Source organism: Heterodontus francisci, chromosome 32, assembly GCF_036365525.1.
Source record: "Heterodontus francisci isolate sHetFra1 chromosome 32, sHetFra1.hap1, whole genome shotgun sequence".
Classification (NCBI taxonomy): Eukaryota; Metazoa; Chordata; class Chondrichthyes; order Heterodontiformes; family Heterodontidae; genus Heterodontus; species Heterodontus francisci.
This window is the reverse complement of record NC_090402.1, coordinates 52,944,385-52,968,661: the sequence shown is the minus strand read 5'-3', so window position 1 is coordinate 52,968,661 and position 24,277 is coordinate 52,944,385. Positions and strand designations below refer to the sequence as shown.

Genomic DNA, 24,277 nt, shown 5'->3' with positions numbered 1-24,277 from the left:
GTATATTCTACATTTTCAACTTGTACAGCAGTGAATTGGAAGTGCTCCTCTGTCTTCAAACTAAGCTTACAACCAAGAGAGAAATCTACAAACACTTCAGGCCTGCAACCAACGAGAATTTACTTCAGAGAGAATTCAACAGCTTTACCGTGAAACCTGAAACCCCACTACACTCGAAAACCACTTACCCCTTTTCCTCTCTAGTGTGCTTGTGTATGTGTGTGCGTGCGTGTTCAAATGAATGCGTGAGTGGACGCAGTTACGACAATTTTGGGATATGGCATATTACTCAATAAATAAGTAATCATCTGTTTTAAACTGACAAGAAAACCTGTTGCTGTTGATTTATTTAACAAATAAAACACAAAGGGGTTAAACCCTAATAACAAAAAATACTTGCTACGGTCTGCTGGGAGTTGAACAGTAAGAACCACCTACACCCCTCACCATGTGGCGATAACATTACCAACAACTGCTGAAAAAGGAAACAGTAGTTATGATCTGAAATTGGTGAACTCAATGTTAAGTCCACAAAACAATAAAGTGCCTAGTTGAAAGACGAGATGCTGTTCCATGAGTTTACATTGATCTTCATTGGAACAGTGTAGGAGGTCAAGGACAGAGAGGTCAGAGTAAGTGTGGGGTGTAGAATTACAATTACAGATGACCAGACGCTGAAGGGAACACTTGTGGACTGAATGGAAGTGTTCCACCCAATCTGCATTTGGACTCATCAATCTATATATACACTAGCAGTGTTTGGGGCCTGGATAGTGGGAAAGGAGAAGGTAAAAAGGCAGTTGTTGCAGCTCCTGCACTTCCATTGGAAGGTGCCATGGGATGGGGAGGGAGTGTTGGGGTTGATTGAGGAGTGGACCAGGGTGTCGGAAAGAGAATTTTCCCTTCGGAATGCTAAAAGGGAATGGGAAGATGTGTTTGATAGTGCCTTCATGCTAGAGGTGGCGAAAATGGACACTGGTGTGCTGGAAAGTGAAGACAAAGGAAGCCCTATTATGATTGCCTCCCAGAAGTCATGATCAAGCCTTTTGTCATGAACGGATGAAAACCAACTGTAAATTATAGTATTTTTGTTCTGGGTATGGTATGTTTTTACTGAAGAATTTTTTGAGTTTGAGAACAGCCATTTTTTTTCTTTGATCTCTGGGTGGCACAGTGGTTAGCACTGCAGCCTCACAGCTCCAGCGACCTGGGTTCGATTCTGGGTACTGCCTGTGTGGAGTTTGCAAGTTCTCTCTATGACCGTGTGGGTTTTCGCTGGGTGCTCTGGTTTCCTCCCACAGCCAAAGACTTGCAGGTTGATAGGTAGGTGGTAGGGGAATTAAGGGAAGGTAGGAACATGGGATTAATGTAGGATTAGTATAAATGGGTAGCTGATGGTCGGCACAGACTCGGTAGGCCGAAGGGCCTGTTTCAGTGCTGTATCTCTAAATAAATAAAAATATATATATAGCATGTTAAGTTGTTTTACTTCTGTGTTCAACTTGTTTAAAATTGAGGGGGGAGATCACTTCAACTCTAACATGTAGTAAGACTAACAGGAGGTGGGACAGCTACTTGAAGGGGTCTGGTCACATGACCTAGAAGCCACCCTTTTTAGCCTGTCTAATTTTAAAACAGTTTCAGTTAAAGAGAAGAGCTCATACCAGAAACAGATGCCTTGAAGCCATGCATCTCTCTATCTCTGGGGCCTGCAAGAAGAAGAAAAAAACCACAGTTTGAAAAGCAGCAAGAAGATTGTCACTGCTCTCTGCCAGTTCCTCTCTCGTCGGAAAAGGTGAAATCAGAAACTAAGCTGCCTCAGCATATCTCTGAAAGTGCAGAAGAAGAAAGTGAAAGAGAAGAGATTTCCAGCGACTCCTACTCCACTTGGCATTTTCAGTCTGTTAATTCCCGCTTTGGACTTTATGTTAGTTAAAAAAAAAGGACTCTAGTTTAAACTGGGACTGTCAGTTTGTAATTAAGCTAGTTTCTACTTGGTAAATATCCTTGCTCTTTTGATGCCTTTACCATTCCTTGTATGTTTACAAGCATGTGTTGTGAAGTTAACCCCCTCCCGAGATTAAGAGTGTGTGTTAATAAACCCTACTTTTTTTTTACTTTAAAAACAGTGTTGTTGCAGTCCTTTCAAAGTCAGGGTTCACAAACTGAGGGAGTGGAGAAAAAAGCCATCATTTTTTTTTAAAAAGGGAAAAATTTAAATCACAATCTGCTTACGGACAGGTTGTTGAAAATTTGGAATTTGTTTTCAAAATTAACTACCTGTTTGTAACACTTTATTATCCTTTATCTCAATCTGGTTGGCATCCTTCCATCTGTAAGATGATGGATATGCAGCAAAGAATCCATTTAGGTGGGTGACTTCTTTTGGTTCATCTTTGCTGATGGCTGTGAAGGCTAATCCTTGAGAGGCAGATTCTGCCACAAATGCTGCACGTAAAGCTGCCAAGTGACGCTGTGAGATTTTTTTGATGTTGGTGCCTGTTGCCAAGCTGCTGTAGCAACTCGTCATCGTGGTCCACAGGATGTGTGGCCATTTTCCTTTTTCGCCAGCTAATGATTCCCCAGGTGTGGTAGTTGATATTTAGGGCCTTCATGTCACGCTTACAAGAATCCTAGAAGCGGAGTTGCGGGCACCCCACTGAGCATCTGGCCCATGCTGCCTCACCATACAGAAGGTCCTTGGGAATGCGACCCATCCTGCGGACGTGTCCAATCTACCAAAGCCGTCTCTGTTTGATTAGTGCCAACACTCTTGGGAGCTCTGCCATTGAACATAGGAACATGGAAAATAGGAGCAGGAGTAGGCCATCAGGCTCCTTGAGCCTGCTCCACAACTCAACCAGATCATGGCTGATCTCCTACCTCAACGTAATTTTCCTGCACTCTTCCCAGAGTCCTTGATATCTTTAATGTCTGGAAATCTATCAATCTCTGTATTGAATATACTCAATGACTGAGTCTCCACAGCTCTCTAGGATAGAGAATTCCAAAGATGCACCACCCTCTGAGTGAAGAAATTCCTGGTTCCAGAACCCACAGCCAGGAGAAACTTCCTTCCTGCATTAGCCCCGTCGATCCCTGTAAGAAATTTGTATGCTTCAATGAGATCACCTCTCTCTTCTGAACTCTAGAGAATAGAGGCCCAGTCTCCTCAATCTCTCTCCATAAGATAATCCCGCCATCCCAGAAATCAATCTGGTGAACCTTCATTTCACTCCCTCTAAGGCAAGTATATCCTTCCTTAGGTAAGGAAACCAAAACTGTACACAGTACTTCAGATGTGGTCTCACCAAAGTTCTATACAATTGCAGCAAGACTGTTTCACTCCTGTATTCAAATCCTCTTGCAATAAGGGCCAACATACCATTTGCCTTCCTAATTGCTTTCAGCGCCTGCATGTTAGCTTTTAGTGACTTATGAATAAGGACACCAAGATCCCTTTGGACATCAACCTTTCCCAATCCCTATCTTTTAAGAAATACTCTGCATTTCTGTTTTTTCCTACCAAAGTGGATCACTTCACATTTTTCCACATTATATTCCATCTGCCATGCACTTGCCCATTCATTTAGCCTATCTAAATCCCCTTGAAGCCTCTTTGCATCCTTCTCATTGCCACCTAGTTTTGTGTCATCAGTAAACTTGGAAATATTACATTTGGTCCCTACATCCAAATCATTGATATAGATTGTGAATAACTGGGCCCAAACAGTGATCCTTGCAGTACCCCACTAATCATAGCCTGCCAACCTGTGAATGACCCATTTATTCATACTCGCTGTTTTTTGTCCGTTAACCAATTTTCAATCCATGCCAGTATATTACCCCCAATCCTATGTGCTCAAATTTTGTTTACTAATCTCTTGTGTGAAACCTTATTACAAGCCTTCTGAAAATCCAAATTAAATGACATCCACTAGTTCCCCCATCTCTATTCTGCTAGTTACATCCTAAAAAAACTCCAACAGGTTTGTTAAACATGATTTTCCTTTCATAAATCCATGTTGACTCTGCCCAATCCTACCATTATTTTCTAAGTGTCCAGTTAGCATATCCTTTATAATAGAGTTTAGCATTTTCCCTATTACTGATATCAGGCTAACAGGTCTATAGTTCCTTGTTTTCTCTCTCCCTCCTTTCTTAAATAATAGAGTTACATTTGCTACCTTGCAATCATCAGGATCTGTGACAGAATCTATAGATTTTAGAAGATGATCACCAATGCATCCACTATTTCTACAGCCACCTCTTTCAACCTTGGGATGTAGATCATCAGGCCCAGGGGATTTATCAACATTCAGTCCCATTAATTTCTCCAGTACTTTTTTTTACTCACACAAATTTCTTTCAGTTCCTCATTCTCGCTAGTCCCTTGGTTCTTTAGAGATTTTTGTATCTTCCTCCGTGTAGACAGATGCAAAGTATTTGTTTAATTTCTCTGCCATTTCCTTATTCCCCATTAGAAATTCCCCTGTCTGTGCCTGTAATGGGCCCACATTTGTCTTTACTAATCTTTTCCTTTTTGCATACCTGTAGAAGCTTTTACAGTCCATTTTTATGTTTCTTGCCAGTTTACTTTCACATTCTATTTTCTGCTTTTTTATCAGTTTCTTGGTCCTCCTTTGCTGAATTCTAAAATGCTCCCAATCCTCAGGCTTACTGTTTTTTTTGGCAACTTTATAAGCCTTTTCCGCATGTGATTTTGTTCTACCAGGATATACCGATAATGTGCCGCAGACAGGAAAGATGGAAATTATTGAGCTTCTTTCCAATTGGATTATTTTTCTATCTTTGTGTTAATTATGTTCCCTTTTCCTACTGCCATTATGGTGTCTCTAATTAGTACAGGCACATTCTCCATTCCCTATCCATTCTAAAGACGTTATATCCTGCAATATTTAACTGCCTGTTGTCATGGTCCTGTAGTTTTTTTTTGGAAATACACGGTTTGCCTTTAAGGCTTGCAAAGGATCAGTATTGCTTTAAGAACCAGCAAGCCTCAGGAGTTATAGGAAGGTGCATTTTCATTGCCTTCAAAACAACCATTTAGAGACTGCGATTTAAAGGATGCATTCTCATTACCATAGATATAGCCACTGGCAGTGAATTTCATATGATACATTTGTTACAATTCAGTTTTGAACTGGCTTTTAGTGGAAGACAGTTTGTTCCAACAGACACAGAGATAGACAGAAGACACAGCTGTGTTGACAGCACCTGGAAAAAGAGCTCTCAACCATTTAAACTGAAGGAATAGGAATTTAGTCTGTTTAATTATTATTTCTCAAAATTCTAAAAAAGGTCAAGCCAAAACAGAGATCTCTGGTAATTTAAATTGAAGAGTAGTTAGACTGTGCCAATCTTTTATACCTCAAAATCTCTTAGGTGAGATTGATTCTATCGAAAGTGTTCACAAGTTGTTAATTGTTGAAATTTATCACCGAAGAAGGAAGCATAACCTACTGCTGAAGTTGGACTACGGACTGTTCTACGTGGAAGAACTTTTTTCCCCATAGGACGGCTGCGAGAACTTTGAGCAACATTCTGTGAGGACTTCAAGCAACATTGGACTGTATATTTTCAAGGACTCTAATTTTTTCTATTTTAAATGTTGTTTATATCTTCATGGTGTTTAAGAATGTAGTTATTCTAATTAAAGAGTAAATTTATTGATTTAAAGACACCTGGTTTGGTTAGCCTCATTCGAGGGTTAATAGATCGTACAATTTGGTTGGGTCTTTAATTTGGAAAGTTTTAAATGATATGTGAGCCAATCTGTGGAGCGACGGGATTGAATTAACAGTGCGTTGGTCCCACCACAATCAGAATCGTATTGTGGCAGGAACGGTTGGTCGTAACACTGTTCTTTTTTGAGTCATGTTTCAGTTATTCTAACTACATCTGGCTCTTCGCTATGAATTATTGCCTCCAATTCCCCCATTTTGTTTCAGATACTGTGCACTTGCTGTACAGGAAATGAAAGTTGTGTCATCTTTGTGCCTTTGGACACACTCTGCTAGAAGCTTGCATAATTAATTAAGGAGGCAATTAATGATGGTTAGTTTTTACTTTGATTGCATTATGTTAAATGTGGGAACTAATGGCACTCAACTGAATGGCTCATATTTTGCATGTGTTTAGCTGCAGCAGTGGATGTTTGCCATCTAAGGCATCCAGAGGAGCAGGGCCATGAACATCCTAGGAGACTTGCAGTACCCAAACTACCCACCACTGCAGCTGCACATCTTTCTCGAGGAGCACTTTAGCAAAGTATACAGTTAAGAAGTACATTGATTACAGCTTACACAATCACCAGCAACAAAGATAACTACAGGAGGAGACTTTCCTCGAGGATCACAGGGGAAGCATACCCTGAAATATGCTTGTACATATCACACCATGGGTCCAGATAAGCAATCTTCCAGGGTCTGCTTGTCCCCTAATTTAAATATTTACAAAACACCCCCTGACCTGATTGAGCCATGGTAAATCTGTTAAAAGAGCAGCTGCTATATCTTAAAGGGGCCACCTGCTTTTTCTGTTGTGATTTGATGTTTGCTGTTTGGCAATTCCTTTTAACTAGATCTTTGGATGGTAAGGAGTCTGCAAGGGTGCAGGGAGGGGAAAGGCTGTTCCCTTTTCTAACAGAACTTTGGAGGTAATGCTCAGACAGGTGAGCCCAAAGAACGTTTGGAATTATTGACCTCAAAGGGCATTCTTCTCAGAAGGCAGCTGTAAAGACTGCTTGGGCAAAGGAAGGGCAGGGATCGTAGATCAATGTGATGTCTGCACTTAGGAGGTGGGCAGCGCAGGAGGAAAAATGTGTTACCACCTTGACTAAGTTCTCTGGCACCACTCCCATATCCATGAAAGACCACAAGACTATGGTCAGAGCCTTTGCAATTTCCACCATTACTTTCCTCAATAATTTGGATGCAATCTATCTGAACTGGATAACTTTTCTACTTTGAGGACTGCCAACCTTTTAAGTACCTCCTCTTTCACTATTTTTATCCTATACCTCTACTGCCTCCTCCTTTACTCCTACATGGCAGCATCCCTCGGGGATAGTGACCATAACTCCGTAAGATTTAAGGTAGTTATGGAAAAGGACAAAGTGGCAATGTGTGTGTGGAGCAGGAGGACGTAGGTGAGGTTTTAAATGATTACTTTTCATCTGTGTTCAGTATGGAGAAGGACGATGTAGGTGTAGAGATCAGGGAGGGAGATTGTGATATACTCGAACAAATTAGCATTGAAAGAGAGGAGATATTAGCAGTTTTAGTGGGCTTAACAGTGGATAAATCCCCAGGCCCAGATGAGATGTGTCCCAGGCTGCTATGTGAGGCAAGGGAGGAGATTGCAGGGGCTCTGACACAAATTTTCAAATCCTCTCTGGCCATAGGAGATGCCAGAGGACTTGGAGGACAGTGAAAGTGGTACCATTATTCAAGAAGGGTAGTAGGGATAAACCAGGTAATTACAGGCCAGTGAGTCTAACATCAGTGGTGGGGAAACTAATGGAAAAAATTCTGAGGGATAGGATTAATCTCCACTTGGAGAGGCAGGGATTAGTCAGGGGTTTTGGGCTTTGTCGGGGGGAGATCGTGTCTAACAAATTTGATTAAATTTTTCGAGAAGGTGACTAGGTGTGTAGATGAGGGTAAAACAGCTGATGTAGTCTACATGGACTTCAGGAAGGCTTTTGATAAGGTCCTGCATGGAAGATTGGCCAAGTAGGTAAGAGCCCATGGGATCCAGGGCAATTTGGCAAATTGGATCCAAAATTGGCTTAGTGGCAGGAGGCTGATTGTGATGGTTGAGGGTTGAGTGTTGCTTTTGCGATTGGAAGCCTGTGACCAATGGTGTACCGCAGGGATCGGTGCTGGGACCCTTGCTGTTTGTAGTGTGCATTAATGATTTAAACGTGAATATAGGAGGTATGATCAGTAAGTTCGCAGACGATATGAAAATTGGTGGTGTCATAAATAGTGAGGAGGAAAGCCTTAGATTACAAGACAATATAGATGGGCTGGTAAGATGGGCAGAGCAATGGCAAATGGAATTTAATCCTGAGAAGTGAGGTGATGCATTTTGGGAGGACGAACAAGGCAAGGGAATATACAATGGATGGTAGGACCCGCGGAAGGACAGAGGGTCAGAGGGACCCTGGTGTACTTGTCCATAGATCACTGAAGGCAGCAGCATAGATTAGGTGGTTCGGAAGGCATATGGGATACTTGCCTTTAATAGCCGAGGCATAGAATATAAGAGCAGGGAGGTTATGACGGAGCTGTATAAAACGCTAGTTAGGCCACAGCTGGTGTACAGTCTACAGTTCTGGGCACCACACTATAGGAAGGATGAGATTGCACTGGAGAGGGTGCAGAGGAGATTCACCAGGATGTTGCCTGGGCTGGAGCATTTCAGCTATGAAGAGAGACTGGATAGTTTAGGGTTGTTTTCCTTAGGGCAGAGAAGGCTGAGGGGGGACCTGATTGAGGTATTCAAAATTATGAGGGACATAGATAGAAAGAAACTTTTTCCCTTAGCAGAGGTGTCAATAACCAGGGGCATCGATTTCAGGTAAGGGCAGGAGGTTTAGAGGGGATTTGAGGAAATTGTTTTTCACCCAGAGGGTAGTTGGAATCTGAAACACACTGCCTGAAGGGGTGGTAAAGGCAGGAACACTCTCAACATTTAAGAAATATTTAGATGTGCACTTGAAATGCCATAACATACAAGGCTATGGACCAAGTGCTGGAAAATGGGATTAGGATAGGTGCTTGATGGCCAACATGGACACGATGGGCTGAAGGGCCTGTTTCTATGCTGTATAACTCTATGTAGTGAAGACATACATGAAGTTCACCTACCTAGGCTCAACTATCACCAGTAACCTGTCTCTAGATGCAGAAATCAACAAGCGCATGGGAAAGGCTTCCACTGCTATGTCCAGACTGGCCAAGAGAGTGTGGGAAAATGGCGCACTGACATGGAACACAAAAGTCCGAGTGTATCAAGCCTGTGTCCTCAGTACCTTGCTCTATGGCAGCGAGGCCTGGACAACGTATGTCAGCCAAGAGCAACGTCTCAATTCATTCCATCTTCGCTGCCTCCGGAGAATACTTGGCATCAGGTGGCAGGACCGTATCTCCAACACAGAAGTCCTCGAGGCGGTCAACATCCCCAGCTTATACACACTACTGAGTCAGCGGCGCTTGAGATGGCTTGGCCATGTGAGCCGCATGGAAGATGGCAGGATCCCCAAAGACACATTGTACAGCGAGCTCGTCACTGGTATCAGACCCAGCGGCCGTCCATGTCTCCGCTTTAAAGACGTCTGCAAACGCGACATGAAGTCCTGTGACATTGATCACAAGTCGTGGGAGTCCGTTGCCAGCGTTTGCCAGAGCGGACGGGCAGCCATAAAGCCAGGGCTAAAGTGTGGCGAGTCGAAGAGACTTAGCAGTTGGCAGGAATAAAGACAAAAGCGCAAGGGGAGAGCCAACTGTGTAACAGCCCTGACAAACAAATTTTTCTGCAGCACCTGTGGAAGAGCCTGTCACTCTAGAATTGGCCTTTATAGCCACTCCAGGCGCTGCTCCACACACCACTGACCACCTCCAGGCGCTTACCCATTGTCTCTCGAGATAAGGAGGCCAAAGAAAAAAAAAGTGAAGACAGATGCAAAATACTCATTTCATACCCCAGCCATGCCCTCTGCCTCCACAAAAAGATATTTTTGGTTCCAAATGAGCCCCACCCTTCATTTGACAATCCTTTAGTTATTTATGTATTTTATAAGGGTTTTGCATTCCCTTTTATGTTACCCACTAATCTCTTCTCATGCACTCTCTTTTCCCCTCTTTTACATCTCCTCTGTACATTCTATAATTCTGTACTTCTGCATATTTCACCTGCTGTTTTGATAGCTTCCTATAAGAACACAGGAAATAGAAACAGCAGTAGATCATTCAGCCCCTCATGCTTGCTTCACCAGTTGATCAGATCTTGGCTGATCTTCGACCTCAACCCCACCTTCCCATCCTATTCCCATGTCCGTTGATTTCCTTAGCATTGAAAAATCCATCAATCTTAGCCTTGAATTTACTCAACTTCGCATCCGCAGCTCTCTGAAGTAGAGAATCCCAAAGATTCACAGCCCTATCAGTGAAGAAATTTCTCCACTTCTCAATCCTAAATGGCCGACCCCTTATCCTGGGACTATGTCCCCTAGTTCTAGACTCTCCAGCCGGGAAAACTGTGGGAGTGCTTGATGGTCACTGCAGGAACAACTGGCTGTACTTTACCAGGTCTAGGAGGCCTTGAAACTCATACTGCGGGAACAAAATCATAGTTTGGTTACAGCACAAAAGGAGGCCATGCGGCCTGTCAAGCCTGTGCAGGCTCTCTAAATGAGCAACTCAGCTAGTGCCGCCGCCTCCTTCCCCTCCATCCCCTACCCCATCCTTTCCCCATAGCCCTGCAAATGTTTTCTCTTCAGGTGCTTACCCAATTCCCTTCTGCTTCCACCACACTCTGAATCAGTCCATTCCAGATCCTGACCACTTGCTGTGTAAAAAGTATTTCCTCCTGTCGCTTTTGGTTCTTTTGCCAGTCACCTTAAATCTGTGTCTTCTGGTTTTTGACACTTCCACTAGTGGGAATAGTTTCTATCTACTCTATCCAGACACTTCATGATTTTGAACACCTCTATCAAATCTCCTCTCAACCTTAAAATAAAAGCAAAATACTGCGGATGCTGGAAATCTGAAATAAAAACAAGAAATGCTGGAACCACTCAGCAGGTCTGGCAGCCTCACAGAGGCTGCCAGACCTGCTGAGTGGTTCCAGCATTTCTTGTTTTTGCTCCTCTCAACCTTCTCTTCTCTAAGGAGAACAACCCCAGCTTCTCCAATCTTTCCACGTAACTGAAGTCCTTCATCCCTGGAACCAATCTCATAAATTTTTTATGCACGCTCACTAAAGCCTTCACATCTTTCCTACAGTGCAGTCCCCAGAATTGGACACAGTATTCCTGTTGAAGCTGAACCAGTGTTTTATAAAGGTTCATCCTAACAGCTGGCTGTGCTGTGCCTAATCTGGGTGTGTGCAACACTGATACCTTAAATCAGTGACAAAACTGGAGAAAGTGTTTCCCTCCCTAAACACTGGATGTAAAATACACCTCCCTACCCAAAATGAATATTATAAACTTAGCTACTGTTTTATAAATAGATCAGGGAATTGCAAGAAAACACAATGAACCGTAAAATAAATGATTCCCTCCAGCTGGAAGAGGCAGGGTAAACAGCATTTAGTTTCTTAGTATAGAACATAGAACAGTACAGCACAGTACAGGCTCTTCGGCCCACGATGTGCCGAACCTTTAACCTACTCTAAGATCAAACTAACTACCTACCCTTCATTCTACTATCATCCATGTACCTATCCAAGAGTCGCTTAAATGCCCCTAACGTATCTGCTTCTACTACCACCGCTGGCAGCGCATTCCACGCACCCACCACTCTCTGTGTAAAGAACCTACCTCTGACATCTCCCCGAAACCTTCCTCCAATCACCTTAAAATCATGCCCCCTGGTGATAGCCCTTTCCGCCCTGGGAAAAAGTCTCTGACTATCCACTCTATCTATGCCTCTCATCATCTTGTACCCCTCTATCAAGTCACCTCTCATCCTTCTTCGCTCCAATGAGAAAAGCCCTAGCTCCCTCAATCTTTCTTCGTAGGTCATGCCCTCCAGTCCAGGCAGCATCCTGGTAAATCTCTTCTGCACCCTCTCTAAAGCTTCCACATCCTTCCTATAATGAGGCGACCAGAACTGAACACAATATTCCAAGTGTGGTCGAACCAGGGCCTTATAGAGCTGCAGCATAACCTCGCGGCTCTTAAACTCAATCCCCCTGTTAATGAAAGCCAACACACCATACGCCTTCTTAACAACCCTGTTTTATTAAAACAGAAGATTCTATTTCATTTGCAATTGTTCCCAGGGTTTCACATTTAAATTACAGGTAATATTGAGAACATGTGTTAAAACACATTGAATGGTCAGATCCAGAAAGGCACATGGCAGCAGCAGGTCCTACATAGTACATAAAAATCCCTGTCACATGATTTATTCACAAAGCCTGTCAATTCGTTCAGTTTAAGATCCCTGATGCTCTGTGTTCACAATGCACAACAGATCCTTTACAAAAATCAGACACTTAACAGAAATGCAGTCAATCAGCTGCACAATCTTTCAACCTCTCTCAGCTCACTTCCACTCACACACATTATGCAACTAAATATCAGAAAGGTGCTAAACATTTCCACGAAAATCTGTTTTTGGTCTAACACAAGGGTTCAGCTTTAAAAGCACATATTTGGTATAATATCAGCTGTTCTACCAGACATGAACAGGAGTGGGGTGAATGGGAGCGGGGGGAGTGGGGTGAAGTGGAGTGGGGAGGTCTGTGGATATGATTTAAAATTCTTCATAATGCTGTGTTATGTGTCTGAGATGGAGCAGCATCAAATGTCCTTCAGCCATTTCAGGATCTGTGGCACATAGTACGTGATGATGATATCAGCACCTACAAGCAGAATAAACATCGCAGATGTACATTACCATTCTCCTTAAATAAACACTTAACTAGAAAACTATGCCCAGCAGCAGCCACCTGCTGGTACACATCTTCCTGTAGTTGGGGGAGGGGATTGGGAACGATGGGACTGTCACTGTTACAGAGCACACCAAGAGGAATGACCTCCTTCTGTGCCGTAAATGACACTATGACTATCCTGAGAATGTCCAGCAGATGTATTAGCAGAGAACCAGAGAAATTCAGTCAGCACCTCCATACAATGTCCTCAAGAGCATTCAAAATGTCTCAAATAACCCTAACCCTATCGAATGTTCCACCTGAGCCAATCCCCTATCAAATATCCCACTGGGGCTAGTACCTTGTAGAATGTCCCACCTGAGCCAGTCCCCTATAGAATGTCCCACCGAGAACATGTAAAAACATTCCAGGAGGGACTGAGAGGTGAATGAGCACTGAGAAACTCTTGTATCCATTGCCTTGATTGTGTGAATGCAAGGAAGGTGTGTGCTGCCCCGGCTCGTGGACTCCATAGAAGATATTTTCAATGTCCCTGAATCTCAGAGTACATTGTAGCTTATTAGTCAGGTGGCAACTGCCAACTTCAAAAGACTGAAGAGAAACAAGACTAAGTCAGAGCTCCTCCTCAGTCCTGTCCACTAATCTCTGCTAGATTGTGTATGGCAGTGCATGTGCGGTAGTGATGCCCACCACGGTGGAATAGCTGATCATCACATGCTGGTCCAGGTTCACATCTAAAGAATGGCCAGAGCCACTGAACCATAGCCCAGCAACAGTCAGTGCCTTTAGGGCAGAGGACAGGAAATAGTAGGGACCATCCACACACCAGTGTTAAGAAGCAGCTTACTGGATAGCAGAAACCCTGAATGCTTTTCTCCTCCTTGTTCAGGCATAGCTATTGCATCATTCTACCAGAAACTGCTCTAGGTTGGACATTCTATAGGAGATTGCTTTTCTATTTTAAAGGGGCACAACTCATTGAAAACAAAATCATAGAACAGAGGAAATTTAAATAATATTTCTGCCAGTCTCCACCATACACTCCAGTCACTGCAGTGCTCACTGGTCACAGAAGGCTTCTCGCATACCGGCAGACACCATGGAGTCCTTCTTCAGAACCACTTGGACACGGTATGGAAGAAAGGCAGGCAGAGCAACCCGCTCCCCCCCTTCCCAACAAGAACTGCCTCCAACCTGGACCTATGGATGGCCACCTTGGCCAGGCCCCAGGAGCAGACCGACAAGGAGGTCCTCCAACTTACTCACCCCACCCCCCCAATCCCCGCACTGGGTGACCAAAGATCAGAAACGTCAAAGTCAATGCAAAGTGACTCATTACTCCCTATTCCCCCGGTGCCTATGTTCTTAGGGAGATGGTGCTGCACACAGCTTGTTGTGAACTTTTTTCTATTCGTTCATGGAATGTGAGCATCGCTGACAAGGCCAGTATTTATTACCCATCCCTAATTGCCCTAGAGAAGGTGGTGGTGAGCTGCCTTCTTGAACTGATGCAGTCCATCTGGTGTAGGTACACCCACAGTACTAGGAAGGGAGTTCCAGCATTTTGACCCAGCGACAGTGAAGGACCGGCGATATAGTTCCAAGTCAGGATGGTGTGTGACTTGGAGGGGAACTTGCAGGTGGTGGTGTTCCCATGCGTCTGCTGCCCTTGTTCCTCTAGGTGGAAGAGGTCGCGGGTTTGGAAGGTGCTGTCAAAGGAGGCTTGGTAAGTTGCTGCAGTGCATCTTTTAGATAGAATCATTGAAAATGTATGGCACAGAAGGCCATTTGGCCCATCATGTTCATGCTGGTCAACTAAGAGCTACGCAGCCTAATCCCACCTTTCTGCACTAGATCTGTAGCCCCACAGTTCCTTCAAGTAGACATTTAAGTACTTTTTAAGTGTGGTGAATTTCTGCCTTGACCACCCTTTCAGGCAGTAAGTTCACCCCTCTGGGTGAAAAAATATTTCCTCATCTCCTCTCTAACCCTTCTACCAATTACTTTAAATTTATGTCCCTAGTTTTTGACCCCTCTGCTAAGGTAAATAGATTGTCCCTATTTACGTTTATGTAGGTCCCTCATAATTTTATACACCTCAATTAAGTCACCCCTCAGCTTCCTTTGTTCTGAAGTAAATAACCCCAGCCTCTCCTCATAGCTAAAATTTTCAAATCTTGGCAACAGCCTAATAAATCTCCTCTGTACCCTCTCTAGTGCAATCACAACTTTCCTGTAATGTGGTGACCAGAACTGTATGCAATACTCAAGCTGTGGTCTATCTAGTGTTGTGTAACCTCCCTGCTCTTAGATTCTATGCCTCGGCTAATAAAGGAAAGCATGCCACATGCCTTCTTAGCCACTCTATTGACCTGTTCTGTTATCTTAAGGATCCGTGGACACACACTCCAAGGTTCCTCTGTTCCTCCACACTACTCAGTATCTTCCCATTTATTGTGTATTGTCTTGCCTTGTTGTATCTCCCAAACTGCATTACCTCACACTTCTTTGGACTGAATTCCATTTTCCACTTTTCTGTCCAACTGACCAGACCATCTATATTGCCTTCCTGGAGCAAAGAAGATTGAAGGGAGATTTGATAGAGCTGTACAAGATTATGATAGGTTTGGATAAGGGTGACAAAGAAAGTCAGTTCCCATTAGCCAATGGTACAAGCACTTGGGGACACTGTTTAAAGTTTTGCGGCAAGAGATGCAGGGGGAAATGTGAGGAAGAATTTTTTACACAGCGAGTGTTGGAAGCACAGACAATGAATGATTTCAAAAGAAAATTGGAATGGGCACTTGATGGCTCCAAGGATACAGTGGGGGAATGGGACTGATTGGATTGCTCTGGAGAGCTGGCATGGACCCGATGGGCCAAATGGCCTCCTTCTGTGCCGTAATGACTCTGTTAGTGAGGATGACTTTGCAGGGTTGACTGGGCAGGGTGCACCTTCGTCGTTTCCGGTGCCTAGGTCGATGCTGGGTGGTCCGTTCAATTTTATTCTTCGTCTTTCCTGTCGCGGTTTGATACAACTGAGTGGCTTTTTAGGCCATTTCAGAGGGCAGTTAAGACTCAACCACATTGCTGTGGGTCTGGAGCCTGACCAGACTGGGTAAGAATGGCAAATTTCCTTCCCTAAAGGATATTAGTGAACCAGATGGGTTTTTAACGATAATCTGGTGGTTTCATGGTCACCATTCTTGAGTCTGTTTTTTTTATTCCAGAATTTATTAATTAATTGAATGTAAATTCCAATTGAACTTGTGTGACTGGAGCATCAGTCCAGGCCTCTCGATTACTAGTCCAGTAAGATCACCACTATGCTACCGTTCTCCTGCTTTTCTATGGACACAGTGCTGGGACCTGGTTTATGCAAGGGGCTAACACACTGGAAGAAGTGCTGTTTGTGTGGTTAACAGTATTACCTGCCCTCCTGAAGCTGGTCAGAGCTTCCATCACAGCAGTCTTGAGGTCAAATGCTCCAGCCTGGGCTCCATGCCACAGCATTGCGAACTCTCCCGAGACATGGTAAATTGCCAATAGATGTGAGGGGTGCTGAAGGGACAGAGGGAGATCACTAACTGCTAAGCATCAAGCATTCAGTAACTGCAACAAATCACTAAATTCACAGTAAGTCATCATGACATTCTGATGCATTGTGCACCCCATATGTCAGTGGTCATAGTGAACTAACACACTTGCTCTGTTCATCGCCCTGTGCCACGCACTTTTCTAAACTTTATGTTAAATTGCCTTTTCCCAGCTACTTTGAAGTTTTTGAGCATGCTAACAATATCAGTGAGGCAAGTGATGGGGAGGAGTTCCTGAGCCTGATAGTTCCAGACTCACTAGATACAGCAGTTCATTTACACTATGTACAGCAGGCACAACTTGGAGCAGGCATTGACTGACTTGGACATTAAGACAGCCAATTGGGCAGGGACATGAATGGTTATCAGTGCCTGTGAAACCAACACCTCACGCTAAGCTTCGCAGCATGGGTGTGATGGGCCAAACAGCCCCCTGTGATACTATGGGTCAATATACTAATGAGCAGAGGGAATAAAAGAACCCTTCTACCTCAACCCACTGTCAACTGATGGGTCCCTAACCCTATAAACCCATCTCACCATCAGCTAAGGGGCCCCAAATCCTACAAATCCAGCCCACGATCAGCTAGGTGGTCCCCAACCCTATAAACCCAGCTTGCTACCTGCATGAAATCGGTCCACCACCCAACCCAACAACTCCCCAACCCCCCACTCCACCACAGCATAATGGGTAGAAGGAATGTGCACAAACTTACTTTGTTTTTCACTTCTCGGACAATGTCTAAGTAAGGCATTCCTGGTTTGACCATCAGCATGTCCGCTCCCTCACGCACATCACGGTCCTGCACCAAGGGAGCAATCAGAGTTAATCCCAGCAATGCACCAACACGCAGACAGAGTCACGCCCCAACAGTGCACAATCCAGCAGAGCGGAAGAGCCATGGATTGCTGCCCACTATCATTTACCTTTTCCTTTAACATCATTATGACAGTACTCAACATCAATGGCACTCTATCCTGGAAAGCCCCTCAGCTAGCTTGGGCCCATGCATCATTACAAACCCATTTCCACAGCCTAGCACATTGATCCTGCAATTCATTGCTTCTTGGGATGTTGGGAGATCTTGGAATGCTACGTCATTGCCCATCCGAGCTGCCCTGAAAGATGATGGTAGGCCTTTGGCAATTGCTTTTACAAAGGAATGGTTTGCTCACTTCAGAAGGCATTAAAAGTCACTGTGTAGACGTGACCAGCAGCAGTTTTCCTTCATTTGTGAACAACTTTAGTGCACATTCTGTCTCCAGATTTACTGCATTCAATTTCAGAACCTAAACGTGGTGGGATTTAAACACATGAACTCCGGGTTGCCAGCCCAGAACCATAACCACTACACCTGTTGATATGCATATAACCTGGCAAAAATACAGAAAACAAGAGTACAATTTACACGGTAAGCTTCCCCAACCACACATCCAGGCTGGCATTTGTTGCCTAACTCCACTTACTTATGGAAATGGTAACGGGCCCTTGTTCTCGTACCTCTGCAGTCTGCGTGTTGAAGGTGCTCCTACAATGTTAACTTGGCACTGTTGGCCAGAAATGGCAGGGATCTTCTCACACAATCTTAGATTCAGACCAAGATAGAGGACTCTAACTTTGAAACTCATCTTGTGTGTTGACTGCTCCAACTACACAGGCGTGGACTTACCACAGCTCGGATCGCCAGCCCCCTGGCACCTGGTGGCAGCTGGTAACATCTCCGATCCCCAAAGGCCGGCTTTGATTGGGCAGCATCACTGATTGCAAAAGGCACAGAATTACAGAATTTACAGCATGCAAATAGGCCTTTCAGCCCAACAGGTCTATGCAGTATTTACTGTTAACACAAGGCTCCTCTCAGTCTATTCATCTCTTCCCATCCTGCACTCATATCCCTGTATTCCACTGTCCTTCATGTATGCATCAAGCCTACCCTTAAAAGTGGGAATGCTATCTGCTTTACCCAGTCCATATGATAGCAAATTCCACACTCACTTTCTTTGCTTAAAAAAATTCCTCCTAAATTCTTTAATCAATTTCCCACCCTGTACCGACCAGCACTGCCCCATGTCGCAGACCCAAACCACCCCGTGGTGCACTGCACTGACCCCACACCGACCTGCATCACACCCCTCACTCCACACTGTCCCACATCACACTGCCCGCTCCGCACTGACCCCACACCGACCTGCATCACACCCCTCACTCCACACTGTCCCACATCACACTGCCCACTCCGCACCGACCCCACACCGACCTTCATCACACCCCTCACTCCACACTGTCCCACATCACACTGCCCGCTCCGCACTGACCCCACACTGACCTGCATCACACCCCTCACTCCACACTGTCCCACATCACACTGCCCGCTCCGCACTGACCCCATACCGACCTTCATCACACCCCTCACTCCACACTGTCCCACATCACACTGCCCGCTCCGCACTGACCCCACACCGAGCTGCATCACACCCCTCACTCCACACTGCCCGTTCCGCACTGACCCCACACTGACCTTCATCACACCCCTCACTCCACACCAACCCGCATCGCACTGCCCAACACCAACCCACATCACGCACCCCCCAGCTCCAAACTGCCCCACACCAACCTGCATCACACTGCCCGACACTGTCCTTCAGCACACTGCCCACTTCACACTGCCCGCTTCACACTGCCCCACACCAACCGCTCCGCACTGCCCCACACTGACCCTCATCACACTGCCCCACACTATCCTTCAGCACACTGCCCGCTCCACACTGCCCCACACCAACCGCTCCGCACTGCCCCGCATCACACTACTGCTCCACACTGCCCCACACCGACGCACAGCGCAACGCCTTGCCCTGCACAGACCCGCATCACACCACTCTGCACAGAGCCACACCGACCCGTACTGCACTGCACTGGCCGTCCCACACAAGCCCACATCACATTGACCCGCACAGTCCTGCTCTGCTCTGCACAGACTCACGCTGACCCATCCTGCACCGCACTGGCCGTCCCACACAGGCCCACATCACATTGACCCGCACGGTCCTGCTCTGCTCTGCACAGACTCACGCTGACCCATCCTGCACCGCACTGGCCGTCCCACACAGGCCCACATCACATCGACCCGCACGGTCCAGTCACGCCCTGCACAGGCCTACACCAACCTGCAGCGCAAGCCCCAGCCCCGTACCAAATGCTCCCACCCCACATCACACCACCTTTCACCGTACTGCTCTAACTCGTACAAATACACTTTGACCCACACCACACCAATCACACAGCCACTTGCCTCACCTTCCAGTCCTAAGAGAGGAAATTGAGGTTAGGGTTTAAAAGGACAACAGTACATTTACAGCTAAAACACTCTGCATGTTGTTCCTGTTAGAATTAGTGAAACCGAGATTGAAACTTTTAGATCTCACCGGAAAGGTCCATAAAAACAGGAAGCAAACTTTGCGCTATAGCTCATCAATGCAACCTACAGGGAAACACATCGATCAGCAATGTTAAAGATCCAACACAATGCACACAGTTTTTACATGTCGACACCCCATCTCCATCAAACTGCCATACACCCATCCTGATTGCCCCCACCCCCATCCCCATGTCCCGATCATCTCCCCAGTCCCCCACGATGTCCTGATCAGTGTACTAAACCAGTCACAAACCAGAAGGCCGCAGGTTCAATCCTTGGCCTGTGCTGGCTGTGTTCTTAGCCGGAGCCACAGTTAGGCATTAATACTAGGCTCAGTGCCACTGGGCTAGGAAGGGGGAAAATCGACCAGAATTATGATCTCTGACCACCATCTGGCTTTGCTGGAAAGTGTGCAGATGTGAACAATGGTTAATAAGGTACAGTGTGGTGAAGACAGCCTGGTGAAAGTTCGAGAATCCATGATCACTTTAGTAAGAATCTGTAAGAATCGGTGTGTTCAGGATAGGAGGAAACTGCTGGATATTAAAGAAGCAACACTACAGATCAACAGAAATATATCTACATATTTGGAACTTGTACCTCACCAGGAGAGAAATCTCAGAACGAGAGGTAACCAATAACGGACGTGTATACTCAGCCAGACCTTGCTTCACTGGACTGCTTAGTGCAGCTTTACCTTGCTTCCCAGGTCATTGGAGATGAGAGCCTGTTTTATGGATCCAACTCTGCCGTCCATCATATCTGAGGGAGCTACAATATGGCATCCTGAAACAAGACCGATTGTAAATCCTTAGTCCTCACCGAGACATTCAGGCCCAAAACGTCACAGACAATGAGAGACTTTCCCACCTGAAGGGAGACTCAAACAGACAATGCACTCATCCTTGGCATCACTGTGAAACAACACAGAGATAGTGAGGCTGCCTCGGGCAGTCAGAAAGGAATGTGCAGACAATTGATGGATTAGATCTTCATTCAAGTTCACAGAGTCTAATTAAAATGTTTTAATAACTGGGTTTATTTGGTGCTCACAGCGAATGATAGGAATTCATGCAATGGATTTATGTTCATTGAGAACTGGATTGAGACCATCTAATCTCATTACACTGATGACATTTACTCATTTTGTTTGGGACTGATTCTTGCCTGGTTCCCAGCACACATCGTCAGTTCCTCAACAGAATCAGGAAATCCTCGTAAAGGATTCAAGCCCAGGCTCAAGATGTCAAATGGCATGGTCGAAGAAACTTGTGGTGCCCAGTTCCTCATCAGAGAAAGGAGACTCTGACCCTTCCTGTCTAAGATGGATTGTAAGAGAGGTGAAGGGACATTAAGTTACATAGTTCTCCGTACAGAACTGCAACGTTTAGCCTGTTGTCATGTGAGCATGTAAAACCTCTCAGTAACTTTCATTACCTTCACTTATTTTACAATTAATGATGTTCCTTACTACAAAACCCTTTCTCTTTGTTTAACTGAACTACACAGTAAACACAGTGAAGCCCACCTAGAATGACCAAGGTCAGGATGGGTTTAAGCCTCCTTGTGTAGATCCTAGTCTGATACTAATTTCAGACTTGCTGCAAAAAGGTGAACCATCTGCCACTTACTGCTTTTGTATCATGAGACTGTCAAGATCTAGGCCCCAACCTCTGGAATTCCCTCTCTAAACCTTTTTGCCTCTCTTTCCTCCAATAAGATGCTCCTGAAAACCTACCTCTTTGACCAAGCTTTTGGTCACCTGCTCCTATATCTCCTCATGTGGCCTGGTGTAAAGTTTTGATTGATAATTGCTCCTGTGAAGTGCCCTGGGACGTTTCATGAAGTTAAAGGCGCTATATAAATGCAAGCTGTTGTTGGTGTTAGTGTCCCTCTAAAAGCCAGTGACCCCCTCTGAGTGCTCTCTATCCTTGTTGTAGGCCAGTTACCTCCCATTAACAGACCATGTTTTAACTCCCAGGTTTGCTCCTGTCTGAAATTCTCTTGCTGCCTTAAGACAAGTTTGTGTCTACATTCGCACCAGTGCCCTGTAGGACAGCTGTGTAGATGATGCACAGCACCAATTCAACCACGAGGATCCTGAGGGTGGGGAGAGAAATATCAACTGAATTACACATATTGGATATATTTCTCTGCCTAATTAAAAATATCCACAACAGAAGCAAGCTTACAGGATATCCTAATGAACACAAAATACACAAATTATTTTTCCAGCATTTTTCATAAACTTTGTTTTTGTGTTCAACAAGGTGCCAGAAAACTAGGAACAGGAGTCGGCCATTTAGCCCATGAGCCTGTTCTGCCATTCAGTGAGATCATGGCTGATCTGTGACCTAACTCCATATCCAATAAAAATTAAAATCAAACTGATTTGATAAATACATCAACATGAACCTATATTTTATATATCTGATATTGTACAGATTTGTTTTGTACAGATTTAAAGTATTTGGTAAGAGACGCAAAAGTGACATGAGGAAAATCTTGGTTAAGGTCTGGAATGCACTGCCTGAGAAAGTGGTGAAGACAGGTTCAATTGAAGCATTCAAAAGGGAATTAGACTGTTATATGAAAAGGAAGGCGTCGCAGGGTTATAGGGAATGGAACTGAGTAAATTGCTATTTCGGAGAGTCAGTGCAGAGATGATGGGTCGAATGGCCTCCTTCTGCACTGTAACGATTCTGTGATAATCTATCATATAAATACGATCAGTATTTAAATCAGATCTGGGGGGAGGGTAAAGTTAAAATTAAATAAAGAATAGTAACATTAAAGGGTTCCTAATTTTTAATTAAATGAATATCCGAGACATATAGATAATTTAAATTAACCTACCTATGAAATAAAGAGATATCAGAAGAAGAGAAGGAGCTAATTGGTGAGGAGCTGATAGCGGTTTGCTTAAAAGTTAAGTTTATTTCTCTTCATTTAGTTAATAGTCTAATAAATAGAGGCATTGCAGGGCACCTCAGTCCCACAGAATGTGCATCATGTTCCAGGATGTTTCTCATGTCTTGGATAATCACATGTTCAGGAAGTGTCGCCAGCTGGAGGAGCTCGAGCTCTGGGTTTTGGCAGCAGCTGACGACAATGCAGTGCATCTGCAAGGCTGAGAGCTATGTGGACAGCACATTTCTAGATGTAGTCACCCCGCAGCTTAAGGGCGGGCAGGCAGAGAGGGAATGGGTGACTGCTAGTCACACAAGGAAGACCAGGCAGGCAGTGCAGGAATCCCCTGAGCATATCTTGCTCTTACCGATATTCAGTTCTGAATAATAGTGAGAGCAATGGTTCCTCTGGGAGTGCTGCCAGAACCAAGTCCATGGCACATGGGTGGCTCAGCTGTACAAGGGGTAGGAGGAAGATTGGGAAAGCAATACTGATAGGGTATTCTATAGTTAGGGGAACAGATTCCAGGATCATATGTTGCCCCCTGGTGCCAAGAGTCAAGGATGTTACGAGTGGCTGCACAACAGTCTGAGGAGGGGAAGTTGAACAGCCAGAGGTCATGGTCCATATAGGTACCAATGGCATTGATAGAAAGAGGGATGAGGTCCTGCAGGCAGATCTTAGGGAGCAGGCAGGAAACTAGCAGGCAGGACCTCAAAGGTAGTAATCTCTGGATTACTCCCAGTGCCACGCACTAGTGAATATAGAACTAGGAGGATATAGCAGATAAATACGTGTCTGGAGAGATGGTGCTGAAGGGAGGGCTTTAGATTCCTGGGACCGATTCTGAGGGAGGTAGGACCTACATAGGCCAGACGGGTTGTACCTCAACAGAACTGGGACCAATGTCCTCACGGGTGCTTTGCTAGTATTGCTGGAGAGGGTTTAAACTAACAAAGCAGGGGGTATAGGAACCAGGATGTAGCATTAGAAAGGAGATACAAGGTGCGCAAAGGTTTGGGATAGACAAATAGCACTACAGTAAGAAATAGTAGGGTATTAAGTGAGGTTTGACTGAGAGAGTGCAATCGATCTAAGTTAGGTTTACAGTGCATGTATGTAAATATACGAAGAGCAGTAAATAAGGTTGGTGAGCTGCAGACACAGAGAATCACATGGGAATATGATGTTGTGGCGATAATGGAACCTGGCTCAAAAAAGGGGTAGGAACTGGGTACTCAATATTCCTGGATACAAGGTGTTCAAGCAAGACAAGGTAGGAAGGAAAGAAAGGAGGAGAGGTGACAGGTGATTAAGAGGACTATTATAGTGCTGGAAAGAGAGGATGTTCTGGAGAGGTCAAGGACAGAATCTAATTGTTTAGAGTTAAGAAACAATAGAGTTACCATTATCCTACTGGATGTATTCTATAGGCCACCAAATAGTGGGAAAGATAAAGAGGAGCAAATTTGCAGGGAAATTACAGAAAGATGCAAAAACTATAGGTAGTGACAATGGGACACTTTAATTATCCCAGTACAGACTGGTTTCTTGGAGGCACCCAAGATCACTTCATTGGCACCAGCTGGACCTCATTGTCACAAGGTGAGCCTCTTTAAACAGCGTTCAAATCACACGCAGCTTCCACAGTGCGGACTGCAACACTGACCACTCCCTGGTGTGCAGCAAGGTTACACTCAAACC

The 24,277-nt window shown here is 44.8% G+C and overlaps 2 protein-coding genes across 5 annotated transcripts in view; both read right to left on the bottom strand.

The window, feature by feature from the left end:
* The window catches only part of LOC137347811 (tubulin beta-4B chain-like), a 78,428-nt gene extending 69,329 nt beyond the window's left edge, over positions 1 to 9,099 (bottom strand). The window contains exon 1 of the mRNA XM_068012818.1: positions 9,062 to 9,099. The gene's annotated coding sequence lies outside the window, so the exon portion shown is untranslated. The remainder of the gene's footprint in view (positions 1 to 9,061) is intronic.
* A 2,875-nt stretch (positions 9,100 to 11,974) lies between these two features.
* Positions 11,975 to 24,277, bottom strand: part of alad (aminolevulinate dehydratase) — a 38,875-nt gene continuing 26,572 nt past the window's right edge. For all 4 annotated transcript variants that reach the window (XM_068012812.1, XM_068012814.1, XM_068012815.1 and 1 more), the window contains 6 exons: positions 20,361 to 20,449; positions 19,671 to 19,726; positions 17,918 to 18,005; positions 16,964 to 17,050; positions 16,083 to 16,212; positions 11,975 to 12,621 (listed from right to left, as the gene is read on the bottom strand). In XM_068012812.1, the coding sequence (XP_067868913.1) occupies positions 12,560 to 12,621; positions 16,083 to 16,212; positions 16,964 to 17,050; positions 17,918 to 18,005; positions 19,671 to 19,726; positions 20,361 to 20,449 (512 nt within the window). In that variant the 3' untranslated portion in view covers positions 11,975 to 12,559. The remainder of the gene's footprint in view (positions 12,622 to 16,082; positions 16,213 to 16,963; positions 17,051 to 17,917; positions 18,006 to 19,670; positions 19,727 to 20,360; positions 20,450 to 24,277) is intronic.